The sequence below is a fragment of the Hippoglossus hippoglossus genome, chromosome 9 (assembly GCF_009819705.1).
Source record: "Hippoglossus hippoglossus isolate fHipHip1 chromosome 9, fHipHip1.pri, whole genome shotgun sequence".
Lineage (NCBI taxonomy): Eukaryota > Metazoa > Chordata > Actinopteri > Pleuronectiformes > Pleuronectidae > Hippoglossus > Hippoglossus hippoglossus.
This window is the reverse complement of record NC_047159.1, coordinates 2,580,120-2,597,189: the sequence shown is the minus strand read 5'-3', so window position 1 is coordinate 2,597,189 and position 17,070 is coordinate 2,580,120. Positions and strand designations below refer to the sequence as shown.

Below are 17,070 nucleotides of genomic sequence, written 5' to 3'. Positions count from 1 at the left end.
AAAATTGCAAAGAGCTTCGGATGCCGTTGTCCTCGTGTGCCACTTTTTACCGCTCGGACGACGGATCGACTCCAACACAACATCCTGTTCCTCTGTGGATCCTGAGAGAAACTCTCGTTGCAACGTTGCTGCGGCGACGCTTGAAATCTGAGTCAAAAACGAATTCACATCTTCAATATTCAAAAGTCTTGATCCTCGTGCGTCTCTCGCTTGATATTTGTGAATTTCTCTGCAGCTGAATATTTGCAGCGTCTAAGCTTCTTTAAACACGCAGCATCTTTTTCTTCACTCTCCTCTCACACGTCTTTGATTTGTTCACATCACAGCTCTGAATACTGAGCTCCTCCTGATGTACGAGCTGGAGCGGCAGGTATATGATATATGAGAATAAAGACAATTCAACAAACGAGTGATTCTTCTTCTTCCGCTGAATATAAATATGTCCAGAGGAGTTTTTTGGTTGTAGGTTTTAAAGTTGTTTCTAAAATAACACGTTAATTCCCGGTTTTGTTTTTCTTACGTTGTTTTTAAAGTAATTTGCTGATATCTTTGCACGATTTTGTCGGTTTACCCACTCGACCACTTTTATCTTTCATCAAATCTCCAGTAACTTGTGTACATATTTTTTATGTATTTTCAGAGACAGAAGATGAGACTGAAGGAAACGACAGAAAAGTTCAGAGAAAGAAAAACTTCACATCTTCACACTGTAAAAAAGAAAAACTGTATGAACTAAGAAGCTCTGAGAGTAAAGAGACAGATTTGTGAACAGTTGAGTTTTGGGTTTGAATCTCGTCTGAATCTTTAAATAAACTGTGATGAGCTCGTTCTGCAGAAAGATGACAATGATCACATGGATGTTTTTAACCACTCAAATAAAAACCTGAAGAACCTTTAGAGATGATTTGTATGTTTTTGTAATTGAAATCACCTTTCAAGAGATTTAATAGTTAAATATCAGAAAACAAAATACTTCTCTGTGGATAAAGTCGTTCAAATTCTCAGAATGTAAATTAAAATCCTAAAATGAATCTGAATTTTATTCTCTAAATGTTCAGCGATGGAACGATTCTCACAGTCGTGACTTCAGCTGAATGAATTCCAACGACACGGTGTCGCTCCACAAACTGTGATGAGAGGGAAACTCTGATATTTATGAAACTGGACATCAGACAAAGATGATTCTAACAATGAGGAAGGGTTATTGTACACACACACACTCGCACACACACAAACAGACACACAGACACACACCTCAGCTGGCATCTTGTCACACTATGCAAATGTGGATAAAGCAGAAGGTGTATGAGCGCATATTTTTACTAAATGCAAGACCTCATTTTTGGGGCGTTGGAAACCTTAGGGCTTTTTGTATACGTGTGTGTGTGTGTGTGTGTGTGTGTGTGTGTGTGTGTGTGTGTGTGTGTGTGGTGCCTCCGGTGACTGACTTCACAGGGGGAGAGGCTGCACACTGTCCACTCCTCTGTCCACACACACTCTGTATAATCACGTTCCCTGTCGGGCCCTATAAATCTGTAAGGGCCCAATTAAAGATGGCCTTCAGCGTGTCCACCCCTACCAGCGCACACGTGTTAAAAAAAAAAACACACACAACACACACACTTTTTCCTACAATGTGTATTTAACACAACAGGGTTTATTCGTCTGAAAATACAAACAGTGTAAAACTCAACAATACAAAAAGCCATATTTGGGTTTTTTTGGGGTTTCAACTCACACGTGTGAGTTGAACCTGGAATCAAAGGTGCTTCGTGAATATGAGAATATATAAAAAACACAATCTTAAAGACAATGAAATGATAATTTACAGTCGATGAGTTGAAACTGAGCAGAAACCGAAGCAGGCGAATGACATTCAAGCTACACTCATGTTTAACATGTGGATAAAAAAATAAAATAAAGACGCATCAACAACTTGTTTTCGACCCGAACTGTTGAATTTAAACTGTTGAAAAGTTAAATGTTTTAAAAATAAAAGTAAACTTATCTTCTTTTTTTTTTTTCACTTTTGAATCTTAAACATTAAAACAACTTTTTTTTTTTTTAAAGCAGAAAAACAAAATAAAAATTTTTCATCAAAAACATTCATTTACAACAAAAATATATATTTTATGTACAATAAAAAAGTGTTGGACAATTTAAATACCGTGTGTGTGTGTGTGTGTGTGTGACGACGTGTGTGCGAGGACACACAAGGGGACATGTGACGTGTTGCTGCCGTGGCGACGTGTGTTGTGACGGTTGTGTAAATATCTCATTAGTCCGGGTTGAAAACGTCCTCGTGCTCCTCGTCGTAACAAAGACGACAAAAACGAAAACGTCCTCGTCCAGAAAAAAACGCTGACGAGCCTGTGAAACATCCGCCCGCAAAAATTATGCAAGAGGCTAAAAGTGTTGAAGTCGGACATAAATACCAGTGCACCCCCCCCCCTCCCCACCCCCTGGATTTGATTCGGGTTTATTTACGTCCCTCCGATCAGGACGAAGAGGAAACAAAGGAATAATTATGAGCGGCGTGTCGCGCGGCGCCCGCCGCCCGCCCGCCCGCCCTCGCACGCGCCCCGTGCCCACCGACCGGGAGACGCTCGCCCATTCCCCCCTGAAACTTGATGGTTGTTGAACTTATTTTTAGTGTCATTTGATAAGCTTCCCTGCTTGCACAGAGACATCCCACTGACCCAGCCACTGGTCATTGTCTATACCGCTTCCCGTCAAAGCCGCCGCGCTTTGTCAGGTTTCGACTCGAATATCCATTTTGCATCTGAAGTACGGAATCCGAAGTGACTGGATCATTCGAGCCTTTTTCTTCAGCTGCTGCCCCCTTTCCTCCCCCACAGTGTTTCCGCTCACGCTGACATCATTTGGGATTGGCGTCATGACAGCGCGCTTGAGAAATCCACAATATATATAAGTATATATCCCCTGCTTTTTGGGGTGGGTTGAGGGGCGGGGGGGGGTCACATAATTTCTGGAAATGAACAATACTTATCCGTCCATCGCATCCGTTGCTTTTAGTTTGCGTTTCGGAGGTGGCGCGGCGTCACCGCGGCGCCGTGTCCTCTTTTTCCTGAGAATAACGCGGTATTAGGTCATCCAATGTCAAAAGGCATAAAAAAAGAGGCTTCACAGGCTGCTGCTTGCTGTTGCCTTTAATTATTTTAATTAAACTTTGATATTCCGGTGCCGAGAGAACCACCGGGTCGTGACGCGGCCCGGGCCCCTCAGAGGGATTGAGACGCCGGGGCCGAGCGGCGTCGGGGCGGCTGTATCTATATCTTGGAAGTCCTAAGTGATGGGCCTGTTTATGGGCGGTGATGTGCTACGCCTTGCCGAGCAGAGAGCAGACTGCGCTGGAAACAGGGGCAGGAAACACCAAGCGCCATGTCAAGGTCTTCAAGGCATCAATCCCTCAAACGGAGCCGAGGCTCATCGTGGCGAGGAGGCTGTCCCGCGGTCGAATAACGCTCTATTAATTTCCTTGTCCCGAGTGCATAATGAAAGGAAGGTGTCTTAAAAAAAAAAAAAAAACTCAACTACAGGGCGAAGTCTTGATGCCTTTCTAGTACCTTGGGGCATCCTGTCCACAATTTGTCATGCGTGTGCACTTCTCAGTGTTAAAATGACAAGAGGAGCCCGTCAGAGGGCGGCCGCCGGGCACCCGGCCCCGCTGGAGTTGGACAGGAGTCGCGAGGAGACATTGCCAAGAGGCAGTGGACTTCTGCACTGGTGAGGCCCCACTGGGATTGTTCCCACTTCCTCGCCGACGGCAAACAGCCCCTTCCCTCCGTGGTTTTTATTTATTTATTTATTTATTTTGTTAGATAGCTTCCGTCTGTGTACGTGAAATGTGGTTTTTCACAGACGGCACAATATGGTCAGAATATGTGAAGCCTTTGGTAACGGAGTCCGAGCGCCGGCTTCTGGGGCGAACCCTTATTAAAATAAATTAAAACCTTATTTTTTAAGTGCACGTGTGTTTAAAGAAAAGCTTGTAAATAACTTAAGGAATAACAATATTAACATTTGAGCCGTCGTGTGTGTGTGTGAGCTTCGAGCGGAGAAGCAGAAACTTTGTGCACAAAGTGAAGCGGAGGGAACAGGAAGTGGTTTTAGCTGCAGGATTATACATCTTTTAAAAAAATAAAAATGAAAATAATAAAAATAAAAAACCTGAAACTTCTTCTTCTCGAGTTGCTTGTCACTCGCTCGTCTGTTTTCTACTGATGCTGCACTCGGTTGAAATTAATACAGCGACCCTGAAAACAAGAGACGAGACAGAGAGTTAACACTTTCAGAATTAACATCAAACTTATATATGACTTCAGTTTTTCACTGTATTTTGAATATTTGCTCATATTTATTATTAATATTTACCATTAATACTCTAATTTTTCTAAATATTAACATATTCTATTAATATAGATTTTAGTAATAATTGTTCTACTTTTAACCCCTTAAAAAAATATATATAATAAAATAACAAAAATAAAACAGATAATATTCATTGAACAATTACAATCTAATATTTAATAATGATAAATCCTCTTAATTCATTGTTCTCAGTGTTTGACATCGATGTTTCAGCTGCAGTCGAACAAAACATCATCAACTGATGAACCTGCACCAACGTTTTTACTGTTCATTCACTACCGGAAAATACAACAAAAACACAGTGTGTGTGTGTCTGTCTGTCTGTCTCTGTGTGTGCATGTGTGTCTGTCTGTCTGTCTGTGTGTGTGTGTTTGTCTGTGTGTCTGTCTGTGTGTGTTTCTGTCTGTGTGTGTCTGTCTGTCTGTGGAGCAGTCGTCTGAGTGCAGCAGTAGGCCAACTGGCACCAAGAGGGAGCTCTCGCACAGTGAATCCTCCGCAACTCGTCGGCCTGCAGCCTCTCACTCACACCACACACACACACACACACACACACACACACACACACACACACACACACACACACACACACACCCACACACACACACACACACACACACACACACACACACACACACACACACACACACGACAACTGTATTTCTTTAACGTCATAAAACAGGTAGTTGTAGTTTTTACGTTTTAAGGAGCAGAGAGACAAACTGACTGACTCCAGATCTGAGGACAAATTCCTCCACAAGAGCAGCAGCAGAGTTTTTCCCTTCGTGAAAAGTAAAAAACCCACATAATCACACTTTCTTCCAGTTTCATCGTTCCATGCAAACGAACACTACAACAATACAACGCAGGCGAACGGGGATTTGACTTGTGCTTCTCACAGCTGTGGTTCTCCGTGGTGTCTCTGCTCATATCGGGATAATTACGTCCATTTTAACGATTCAAAACAGAAAAGAGATGTGATGGTGTTGTCTTGTAACTTCAAGTCAAACTTCAAAACAGAAGCCTCCAACTGGCTTTGAACTCAGAACCTTCTGGGTGTGAACTTCTGAGCCTCTGTGAAGGTTTAATGTCGAGGAAACATGAACATGAAGACACACACATCAGGATTTCGGGGGTTTCCAACGTGCACATGTACGTAAATAGTTTTATTGTGAAGGTGAGTGTGTGTGTGTGTGTGTGTGTGTGTGTGTGTGTGTGTGTGTGTGTGTGTGTGTGTGTGTGTGTGTGTGTGTGTGGACATGCGATATCTTCCTCATGCGGCCGTGGCTCAGTGAGTTTTTATGTCCTCTTCCTCCTCTTCCTCCTCTTCCTCGTGTTTTGGGACTTAACTGTGCATCTCCGCTCTCTCAGTGTGTGAGAGTGTGACGCCCTTTTTACTTGTGAGTTATTTAATCTTTAAATCTTACAAATATTACTTGATATAATCATGTACAAATAAAAACTGCTCATGTGAATTAAATGTTCTTGGACAGACGTGATCACAACAAGTGGCTTTTCGCTGTGTCGACAGTAAAACAAGAGTAAAGAGGAAAATTAATTTCCTGCCTCAGCCTGATTTCTCACATTAATCTGGTTTCTCTCGCTCGGGACGCTGACGTGTTCCGGGTCGTTCTCTTCCGTTAGCCGTCACTGTCCAGGCCCGATCTCCGAGGATTCAATTGTTTTTGGAAAAGTATGAGCACTTACACTACTTTGGTTGTCATAGTAACCGTGCAGACCCGCACCTTTCTGACCTTCTCTGTCCAGCATCTCATGCTACAACCCCCCCGACATTTTGCTGCTGCTGCTGCTACAGCACAAACAATAATTTTCAGAAAATATAAAACGTGTCAGTGAGTCTTGAACCTTGTGCCAACAGGTGACGTCATGTTCCAGGTATTCAGTCGTCATGGCGACTCAGAGGGATGACTCGATGTCCAGGACGAGTTTTACAGCCACAGTTGTTGAATCACAACAATATCAACAAATGCTGCAGCTTCTTCTCTCCTGCACGACGCCGTCCGGAGGGAAACCATCCAGGAGGAGCTGAAAACCATGCAGGCACATTCTCGCACATGCAGGCCGCACCCCGTCCAGGTGGCAGCCTCCTTACGGAGGCGTCACGGACAGAAATGACCACGAGGCGCCGGTTCGTCGGCCGCCTGGTCAACGCAGACCTGCCAGTTCCTCGCTGTACAGTATCAGCACTACAGTCTGGCTCGGGAGCAGAAGTGTGCATGGGCCGAGTGTGACGAGGGCTTTAGACAAGCTGGAGAATCTTCCATTCCTCATTACTTGGCAGGACGGCTGGGTGTTTGGTGGGGGGGCGGGGGCTTCGCTCCATCTCTGCATGGTAAGCCCCTCAACGTGTACCCTCTGCAGCTAATCTCACACAGTCAACAAATAAGGCACATCAGATGCTGTTTTGGCCGCGGCCATCAGAGCGGCTAAGTTCAGTGGATTTCGCTGGTTTACGGCGTGGAGGGAGGGGGGGGGGGGCCTCAGCGAGGGAAGGGGGCGCTCTCTGCAGCGGCAGGATGGGAAGGCAAAGCAGGGGGGGGGGGGATCTGGAGCGAGGGGCGAAGCAGGTGCGGCACAATACGGTCAAACCCATTCCAGCTCCTCGGTTCCCCGGATGAGCGGGGCCCCGACTTGGCAGCGAGCGCTGCCTCGTAACTGGGCCACGCTGGAGAGACGGGGGGGGGGGGGGGGGCCCACCTGTGCCACGCGGAGCGGCAGAACAATAGTCTGAATATGTCAGCACGGAATGTCAGTGGAATCTCATCAGACAGACGGGAGGGAGCGTGACTGCAGATAGACGGGTGGATGAGTCAGGTGGGGAGACGGAGAGGTGAAGAGACAAGAGGAGGGGGTCAGGGCGAGAGGCAGCGACTTCCAAATGAAGACGGAGATTAATCAGGTTCGTTACTGACGCTCCACCGGCATTATGTGGAAATAAATGGAAATATACTGAACGGTGACACAGGACCGACGGACACGGCTCAGGAGATCCAGCAGAGAATCTCAAATGCAGACGACTGCGCCTGTATTTGTCTGTTTATTCATATTTAATCTATAAAATATCAAAAAAATAAGAACAAAAAAAGTTGATTCACTGGTTAATTTTCAGCCAAAAGCAGGATTCTTGCAGATTTCGCATAAACTGAATCATCTGAACTCGTCCTGTGGCGTCTGGACTCCGTGTTGTTGTAAACTTTTCTCTCTCTGAGTCTCGAGTTGAGCTCATGTAGGAGGACGAGCTGCAGAGGTTCTCATTAGTTCAGGCTTGTGTGTGATTTTGAATGTTATCTCTCAAATCCAGAGCTTCTTGATTCAAGGCCAAACTCTGTCCCTTTTCTTTAAGACAAACAGATACTGTTCTAAATACCACAGACCTCAGTCTATCTCCTGGATCTGCCTGTTTCTCCTCATCCTGAGGTCAGTGGTTGTTCTCTTGGCCCTTAACGCTCCTTCCACCGAGGTTCAATGAAATCAGCTCAGCAGACAAAACAAAAAGAGAAGTGGCAGTCGGAGTTCTCAGACCTCCACCTGGCTGATTGGCCACTTTAACACCATATTGCATAAACATGTATTGAGATCAGATACATTCAGATCAGTATCTGGATCTGCAGCTGTTCATAGAGACGAGCGGATATATTTATTATTTCTCTCTGAATTGTTTCTTCAGAGATAAAAGTCAAAAAACACCCAAATGTTAAAGAGAAGTTGTCTTTGCATAATCCTGCTGACAAACTGACAAACAGCAATTAAAACATTAATTACCTCCTTGCTGGAGCTAAATATTTTTTCAAAACACAAAACTGCTTTTGTAAAAACTAATGAGTTTTGATTTTTATTTGAAGATAAACCGAACGACGTTAGGTTTCTAACTGGGTGACGATGTCCTTTCTCTTAAGTTGTGTTGTGTCCACTTTGCTATTTCCTGGCTTCCCAGTGGGGTTTGGACAGAAGACGTCTCGAGTAAACAAGTTTAGATAAATACTGGAGAAGATGTCAAACCACCGTATGAACCCAGGTTAGTTTATTACCCTGCAGCCATTTCCCAAAAATCGACTCCCCTCTCTCAGCAAACACGGAGAATCAGAGAGAGAATAACTGAACCAAGACTAAAGCCTTCTCTTGAAGAAAGTGAAAAAACAAGTCCTGGATCTGACCCCAAAATTTAATGGATTCCTCCCTTTCCCCCCCCCCAACTCACCCTTCCACCAAGTTTCATTAAATTGGTTCGGTAGTTTTTGTGTAATCCTGCTGACAGACAGCATCAGAAAACACAAACAGAAAATGAAAGTTGATGCTTTTCTAATGTTTTTCTTGACATGTTCACATTTGTCTGTAAGAAAAAACCTTTAGTGAGCGGAAACAGCTGAAGGTTGAGTTTCTTCATCTGGTTCCACAAAAAGCCTTTGAGTGAACATTAGTCATGTTTGGAGAGAAGGTGCTTCGTCTCAACTACGACAACTTAATATTCACCTTTCAAATCAAACATCAGTCATTTTTCTTTTCAGCTGACAGGATCTGATCCTCGAGTCGAACGCTGGAAGTTTCACTCGTACATTTGAACGTTTCCTTCTCTAATATATTAAATCAAGCGTTTGTCTCTCGATGACGTCGGCTCAGAACAAGTTTCTCCTACGACAGTATTTAGGAGGCAAATACAGAAAACAAACACAGCTGATCAGGAGTCAGCTTCCTTCCAAATGTTTGCACTGAGCTCGTCGTATTAATCGATTGTATAGTTTGTCACATTTGTGAAATCAAAAAAAAAAAAGAAAAGAGTAGAAGCCTAAAGGAAGCATCCATTTAGGTTACAAACAAATCTCCCATCTGGACTGGAGTGCAAAAACACTTTCAAGCATGGGGAGTTGTAATCAGTTGCAAGATGCTTATTTTTGCAGTGATAAGCTTCAGGCTTTGAAAGATTTTATCACCAGAACAGAGACTTTTCTTTTTTTTTTTTCTTCTTCCCACATTAGAGCTTTGCAGCTATACAGTATCTTAGTTAATCCAGGGTTTAGTTAATCCAACAGCAAACAGGACGACGGCTACATTACTCCAACACTTGTCTGTTGTTGTGGTAAAAAAATAATGACGAGTTGAACAAGGGAAAGTATTGAACTGTCGTACGCGTCTCAGAGCACGTTCGACGGCGGCCGAGGGAACTCAGCGCACGGCAAATTGTGAAAACACGTGCAAATAGAAACGTCACACGTGCAAATTAGGAAAACAAATGAGCTGCAAAAAGTCACAACACATGCAAATACAGAAACGTGCTGCGATTTGGAAACTGAAATGTTTCCAGGGGACGGAAAAAAGGGATGAACCGGCTGTAGTTCAATACTTTGTGAAGTTCAATGACAACTGACGAGGAGCAGACTTCAATAACTTCACAATAATTACTAATACTTTTACGTTTGACTAAATCAAGAAGAGTCAGTCACAAGCTCTTCTTGCGGTCGATCACAAGACACTGTGATGTTGACCTTTGACTTCTAGGAAATAAATTCGAATTTTATACAAATATTTTTATTAAATTTGTGTTTTGTGAGGCCACAGTTATATTGACCTCTGCACCGAAGTAAGGCAATTTCGTGAGTTCTTCATATGCAGAAATCATAATTAGGTCAGTAAGTGAATATTTATGCCAAACCGGAAGAAATTCCATCATAGTTTCTGAGATTTCATGAGTTTGTGATGCACGTATGGACGAACAAGCCGAACAACAAACCTCGGCACGACGACATTAAAAGGAAGATTAACCCAAACTTCGACTCAGAGCCATGTTGGTGCAATTCACCAAACTACTTCTCAGTGTTAGAACCCCCCCCCCCTTTGACAAAAAAAAGTGTGAACTGTTCCTTTATCAGATCCACAGTCGTCCTCTCTGCACACAGTGTCGTCTCCGTCCTCCGCGCCCCCTGCCTGTGAAACCTCGGCCTCCAGACATGTGTTCTGTTTTACTCCGTCCTCTGCCACATATTGAACAAATTAAAAGTTCAAGTTGGACGGACGAAGCACAGCTGCACGAGGACAGAGGAGGACGCCAGAGTGTGAGCAATCCTCCCTCCACGAGGCTGCTGGCCCTCTTCTCACAGCACCTCACACACACACACAGACACACACAGACACACACACACACACAGACAGACACACACACTGCCCACACAGCGCAGCCATCTGGCCTGCTGGGAAATCAGAGCCACCTGAGACTCGGCCAAATACATGATGCTTGCTGACAACTCGGGCATTTCTTCTTCTCATTGTAAAGAGATGAACACAGATTGTACAGGCACATAAGGTACATGGGAGGACGACGTTAATAAATAAAAAACAGTTACTCCTTTACGATGCTGCGGAGTTGAACCCTTGAATACGACGTATCGGAGCTGAAATCTACCTCCTCTTACAAATAAGTGAAGAATTATCAGCCTTTGGTTTTGCCACCAACCAGTAAAGTGTAAATAAACACGTTGTTTTTTCCAGATTATCATGAGGTCACTGTGACCTGTGACTGATGGAATAAACGCCTCTTTGGTCCCAAGTGATAACCGACAACAATTTCCTAAAGACAGACTTGAGACATCATCTTCAAGACGCCAATGACGCGACCCTTGAGCACCGGGAATCTAACCAGTTAATCAGTGAGTCCAAGTGAACATTTAGCATCTCGTTCACTTGCTCTTTGGAAACAACGGTGATCACACTCGAGTCTTTGAAAAACTGCAGGACGTCAGATGTCAGGATCGAAAATCGTAGGCTTTTTTCTTCGAGCGACAACGAGGAGGAACTCGTAAGCTTTGCATTCACCGCTTGTCGTCAAGTTGTGACTCGATCAGAACCAATCAGGGAGAGATGCCGGTGACTGCGTTCGTCCAGAATACATCCCCAGAGATTTTGAACCAAAATGGCGCAAGAAGCATGTTCAAACTCTGCAGTAACGTGGACAAGAGGCGTTAATGTAGCACCAGTGAGGCCGTTGTCGTGTGGATGGAGCGTTGGGCTAAATTCCTCCATTTCCTGTTTGCTTCTGAAGCATTTATCAGCCTGTATGTGTTTATTCTTGCAGCTCGTCCCCGGTCAACGTGCTGCGGCCAAACGTCTCCAAAGCAAAGCGCGAAGCAGCTTCTGACCCTGTATCAGCTGTCTGCGGCTGCAGGGATAAGTGCTACCTCGTGAAGCTTGAACACGGACGCCACACTGTACTGTAGGTGCAGCTGTTTCCTGTCTGGGCCTCCTGCTTGCCCGCCCTCCCAAGCCTCGCACAACTCCCCACCCCGCCCGCCCTGGTTTTTGTCAGAGTAAGCGCACATCATTGGCAGCTAAAAGCTCTGGGCACCGTCCCTCTGGTTGTTCCAGGGAAATGCCAATCGTTTTGGCGTCGACAGGGCCCTCACAGACGGTGCAGGAAGGCACAGATGGCACTAATGGACGCGCAGAATCCAACCGAGGGACCGGGACAGAGCCACACCGGAGCGCCGTCCAAATAACTGTAGTGTGAATGTACTGTATGGCCACGCGCCACTCTGCTCTAGCGGGGGCCGCTGCCACGGCGATGCGGCATAAAGAATTTAAAATGATAAAATAATCATAGGAGAGGGAGGTGGTGGGAGGAGCGTCGTGGAGCGGCGCCAGGAGGATCAGACAGAGGAGAGATTGTTCTGAGGCCGGATATGTGTTTAAGTGACTGAGACAGGCCTCCTCCGGCTAATGATCTGAGATGAGAAAGAGCCAGTTAATAGACTGCAACCTTCTCCTGGTACAATGATACTTGTGTAGAAGGTGTAAACCAGCTGATAGCCTGCTTCGTGACCCCCCGAAGCGATAGACTCTCTCTCCCTCCCTCTCCCACGTGAGGCCCACATGCTGCAGATTTTGAACATTTGTTGTGTAACGCATTCACAAAAAGACACTCCAGTCCTGTTTAGCTGGTGGTGCTAAACAGATGCTTGTAGGAAGAAGCTCGTCGGTCGCAGCTTCTGGGCCAATGAGAACCTGTTTGGAGCCGCGTGTTCTTCGGATAAAGTTTGAATATACGTCAACCGGGTCGTGGCACCTTGAGTTTCAGCCTTTTTTTTCAACCGTCTGTGTGTTTTTCCTAAAAATGTAAGTGGCGAGCGGAAGAGCAGTTAGGTGGGAGGATTGGAACCGGAGAAAGGAAAAGCGTGGCATTTGGAAATGTATGGGAAAAAAAAACTTTCTCAGGTGCTAATTGGCAACGGAAAATATGTACGAGAAAACTGTTTTCTTGCAAAATTCATCCTAGAAGTGCGACTAACGTGAAAAGACGACGATTTAAACTGCAGCGGCACCCGAAAAAAAAAAGAAATAGAAGCCAGTTGTGCAGTGGACACACAGACACACAGCTGCTCCGTGTCCCAAACGCTCAGATCTGCAGCTCAACGCGCTCAGACAACATGTGCAAACCTTCTGAACTAGACTCCAAACTAAAAAATAAAGAAGGAGGGGGCCACCCCATTTGTTAATTTCTCCTTTGGGTGCCACCGAGTATCAGCGTCCTCAAAAAAAAAGCCAGTGGCTCATCTGTACTTTTAAATTATATGTCATGGCCACAGCCCGTCCTCGCAGAGGGGCCAGGAGAGACGCCACAAACACTCAGAGCTGCACCAAAAACATAAGCTCACTTCATGTCTCCGGGTCACGGCCCCATCAACAAGCATCTCGTGCCGCTGTAAAGTATGTGCACAGTTTGTTTCTCTGCTCTGTGCTAAAAGGGAGTGAACCTCGCTGACGCTCGCAGCTCAGGGTCCTTTTTGTCCTTTTAGATATTTAGAAAGTGCACAAACAAAATCCGGATTAAGCCAATCAAGGAAGCTGGTGAGAATTTGAAAAACAGCAAACTTGCCAAAAAGATGTAGTTTTTCTTCTTCCTGCAGAGAAGTCCATCTATTGGGTTGTTGTTTTTTTGTGCATGTGCAAATTCACATCTCATAAAACCGTGATGCAGTGAATGTGTATTATAGACTCCATTATTACCAATATTGTATTTTAGAGTTGTAATGTGATCAACAGTGATTCTGACACAATCTACACACAACTATTGAGATATTTACAAAAAAAAAAAGTGACCCGAAAATCTGCCATCGCTCTGCTCGGGCCACAAGTTTTGTCCAACTTGACCTGAACCCAGTGTTTTGTGATATAAGTTTCTGCCCAATAACAGGCACATGCAGCATAAAGAAGTCAAGTATTCCAGCCAACGGGACCAAACGTGACACAAACACGAACGTCACTTCAACATTTTGGTCAGAATCCGGCTCAATATCTTCTCCTGGGTTGTTTTACCAATACTGCAAAGGGTAGAAAAGCTACTTCGGCTAAAATATACTTTATATATTTTTTAAAGTCCAGGTCCAGACTCTGATCTACTCTTCACTGACCTCTGTTATCGGCTATAACCACAGAAACAACTTTGGTTCCACAGGTATTCACCAGCAGGTAAAAATGGTTTCGTATCACTTATTAATAACAACGTACATTTCCCATCAGGTGTTTCTGCTGCTTCAGACGACCGACGGAACATTTCTTCCGTCCTCGTCTGGAGTTGAAGACAAAAACTGTTTCCATCCAGATATAAATATGTTTAAAGTCCATCTGGGCCCAAACTTTGTTGCCTTGAATTTAATCTGTCAATATTTTAAAAACAGACGATTCAATCTTCACAAACCTTTTTGTAAATAAAGGTCTTAGTGCGACTCATTAGCAAGCAATGTGCTTTACTCTGATGCCAGTCGTGTTTCTGTGTGAGCGAGCAGATAAATTCTCAAGTGCTGAAGATCTCGTTTTGGAATGGAACTCTTTGATTGGCCTCGATTTTTGGAAAGTGTCCCTTCAGTGTGTGTTAATGTGTGTGTGTGTGTGTGTGTGTGTGTGTGTGTGTGTGTGTGTGTGTGTGTGTGTTACTGCTCCTGCTCCCTGCATGGTTCCCCCTCTTCCCCCTCCACCGGCGGCATGCTGGACGGGGTCACATGCGATCTGCTCTGAGCGGAGATGCAGGCCATGCGACAGCGAGGGCCAGTAATTGGAGTGAGCTGTCAAGACGAGGTGGTGTGTGTGTCTGTGTGTGTCCGTGTGTGTGTGTGTTGTGCACGTGCCAGGGCGGCTCCTCTCCTACAGGGTGGCACACATTAAAGTCCCTGATGAGGCTAATGCAGGAGGAAATGGTTTTGGCGTGGCGCCCGGCTGAGAGGTGAGAGGGGAAGGCCGGGCTGGGGCGACCCTGACCTCGACTGAATCTGGAGCAAGTGCAGGAAAGAAATAAAAATAAAAGCATAGAAGAAAGTAAAAATGGCAGAAGATACTGTACATGTGTTTATATTTATTCTGAATATAAAAAAAAAAGAGAATTGCAACTTCAGGAAGAAGATATGGACGTTCGTGCACATGCAGGACAAAAAGAAAATGCTAAATCTCCTTTAGTTGTACGACAATGAATCTGCTGAACTTGCAGAGATGAAGCCTGTTTTGTATAATTCTGTGTTTTTGTCCCCGTCATCTGCAGATATGAGTTTTTAATGTTGAATTTATGATGGTTCGCATGTGTTTATTTAAAACCTGCCACCAACACAATGTCCCTCGTGCACGATAATGAATAAAAGCTTTTTTTAATTGGTCACCTGAGTTTAATTTTAAACAAATATTCATGTATATTTTTAATAGCGATTCTGAACCTTAGAATTCAACGCCTCATATTTGTGTAATTATTGAATCATTGAACCTTCAGACGTAAATAATCCAGAGAGAGATCACAGCCCTCGTTTCTCCGCTCGGAGTTAATCAACTCATTAAAGATGCAGATTTGCAGCTAACGACGTGTCGACGTGAACTCGCCAAGAAAACAGGCGACGTCTTCCTGCCGTCGACGTGATTAACAACAATTACAGACAGAGAAAGTCAGAGAAGAGCATTAATGGGACGCTGCCTAATCACAGGCACAGCGGGGATAATTGTGTTGTGGCTTGATGAATTAGTTATTATTAGCTTCTCTGACAATTTGGTGCGTTTCTCGTCAGCACGTGAACATCTGTAGCCGCGTTGTTAGTGTTCGACTCTGACGGACAGAAAAGTTACATTTCAAACACACATTTTCATTTTTCTAATATTTTAACAATTAATTCTGCGACATTTTGGGTGTTGAGGTTTTCTGCTTTATTATTTTGCCTTTAAATAATCATGAAAGATGTTGCTTTATTCGTATTCTACATTAAATGTGTCGTTTAAACTATTGAACATGAAACAGTCTTTGATAAAAAAAAGAAAGATTTCAGATGTGTGGCTGTGTGGCAAAAAAAAGAAGCATATATTGTATTAATTTATTTGTATTAACTGTGTTGTAGTTGCTGTTTATATTCCAGGAGGTGTTCTGCTTATTTAGCAGAGCACAGTTGATTTGCACCAAAGGTTCACGGCTCATAATTCACGACCAAAATCTGTCTTCATGTTCAAAGTTGAATTTGACTTTACAGCAGAAACTCTCAGCTTTAAATCTCAGCGGGAGAACAAGTTGTTATTTACGAGGCTGTAAACTAACGGGGTTGAAACGCGGGCGAGCGGCGGCGGCGGCGGCGGCGTCCTGCTACAGCGGGTGGACGAGCTCGGTGATAAAGCATCTTGTTAGCTCTACTGAGGAAAATATGCTTATCAAGCCGCATGTTAATACAAGCAGTAAATAATGTGATCATCGGCCAGCGATGCTGGAAATATAACAGCGTGAAGGAGCCTGAAGCTACGCTGACGACAGGGAGGTGTTTATGTGTCTCTCTTTTTTTCCACATGGGCTCCAAACTGTGAGAACTGGGCTAATGTGACCTGAGCGTGGAAGACATGAGCACTAACACACACTGGGTGGACCAACTGCAGGCTATTTACCCAACATGCACGGAGGAAACCTCACTCAGCTGCGTTAAGGCTGCGGAAACGGATACAAATCAGTTTAACGGGATGAATTTACACAGGAGACAAACTAGAAACAGATTTTTTAATCAGGAGATTTTTTTTTACTGCTGCTGAGTTCTGATGCTGGGAAGCTGTAAAATTCATGTTTTATGAGGTTTTCCGGTGAAGTGAAGCTGCTGCAGCTTCGTTTTTATGAATTATCTCGAGCTCAGTTGGAGGAAACATCCAGGATACTGTACGTCGGGACTGAGCACTCAGCATCTTCCAGAAGACTGAGATTAAAATGTTTTCACACACAAACGTATGTTATGGACATTAAGAGGAAGCTGCAGTGAAAAACTTAAAGAGTTTGGTGTCATGTGATGCACAACAGTGAAAAACATCCGACTGCCTTGAACTGATATTTGCAAGAAAGAAATCAGGCTTATCTGGGGACTGGTTTCTACAAGTGGGTTAATTTGGTGCAACTTGATTAAATGTTGTTGGTTATTGGTGCTTTATATCTATTTATATCTCTTAATATATCTTTATGTCTTTATATCTCTTGTCCACATCGCACTTCCTTGAGCTTTGAACGATTCCCACGTCAGTTCTGAAGCCGATAACATAAACAGCCTTTTCATGTAAACTCTAATTGCCAAAACAATAAGCAAAATGGTCTCTAAGTTGATTAAATCGGGTGTTTTTAGATTTTATTTATTTTAGAATTGACCCATTAGCCCTGATCTTCCCTCCGGCTCCCTGCTCGAG

General features: G+C 44.2%; 1 protein-coding gene across 2 annotated transcripts in view; it reads right to left on the bottom strand.

Annotated features, from left to right (window-relative positions):
• Positions 1 to 1,622: 1,622 nt before the first annotated feature.
• The window catches only part of antxr2a (ANTXR cell adhesion molecule 2a), a 67,631-nt gene continuing 52,183 nt past the window's right edge, over positions 1,623 to 17,070 (bottom strand). For both annotated transcript variants that reach the window (XM_034596166.1, XM_034596165.1), the window contains 2 exons: positions 2,043 to 4,277; positions 1,623 to 2,008 (listed from right to left, as the gene is read on the bottom strand). In XM_034596166.1, coding sequence (XP_034452057.1) covers positions 4,239 to 4,277 — 39 coding nt within the window. In that variant the 3' untranslated portion in view covers positions 1,623 to 2,008; positions 2,043 to 4,238. The remainder of the gene's footprint in view (positions 2,009 to 2,042; positions 4,278 to 17,070) is intronic.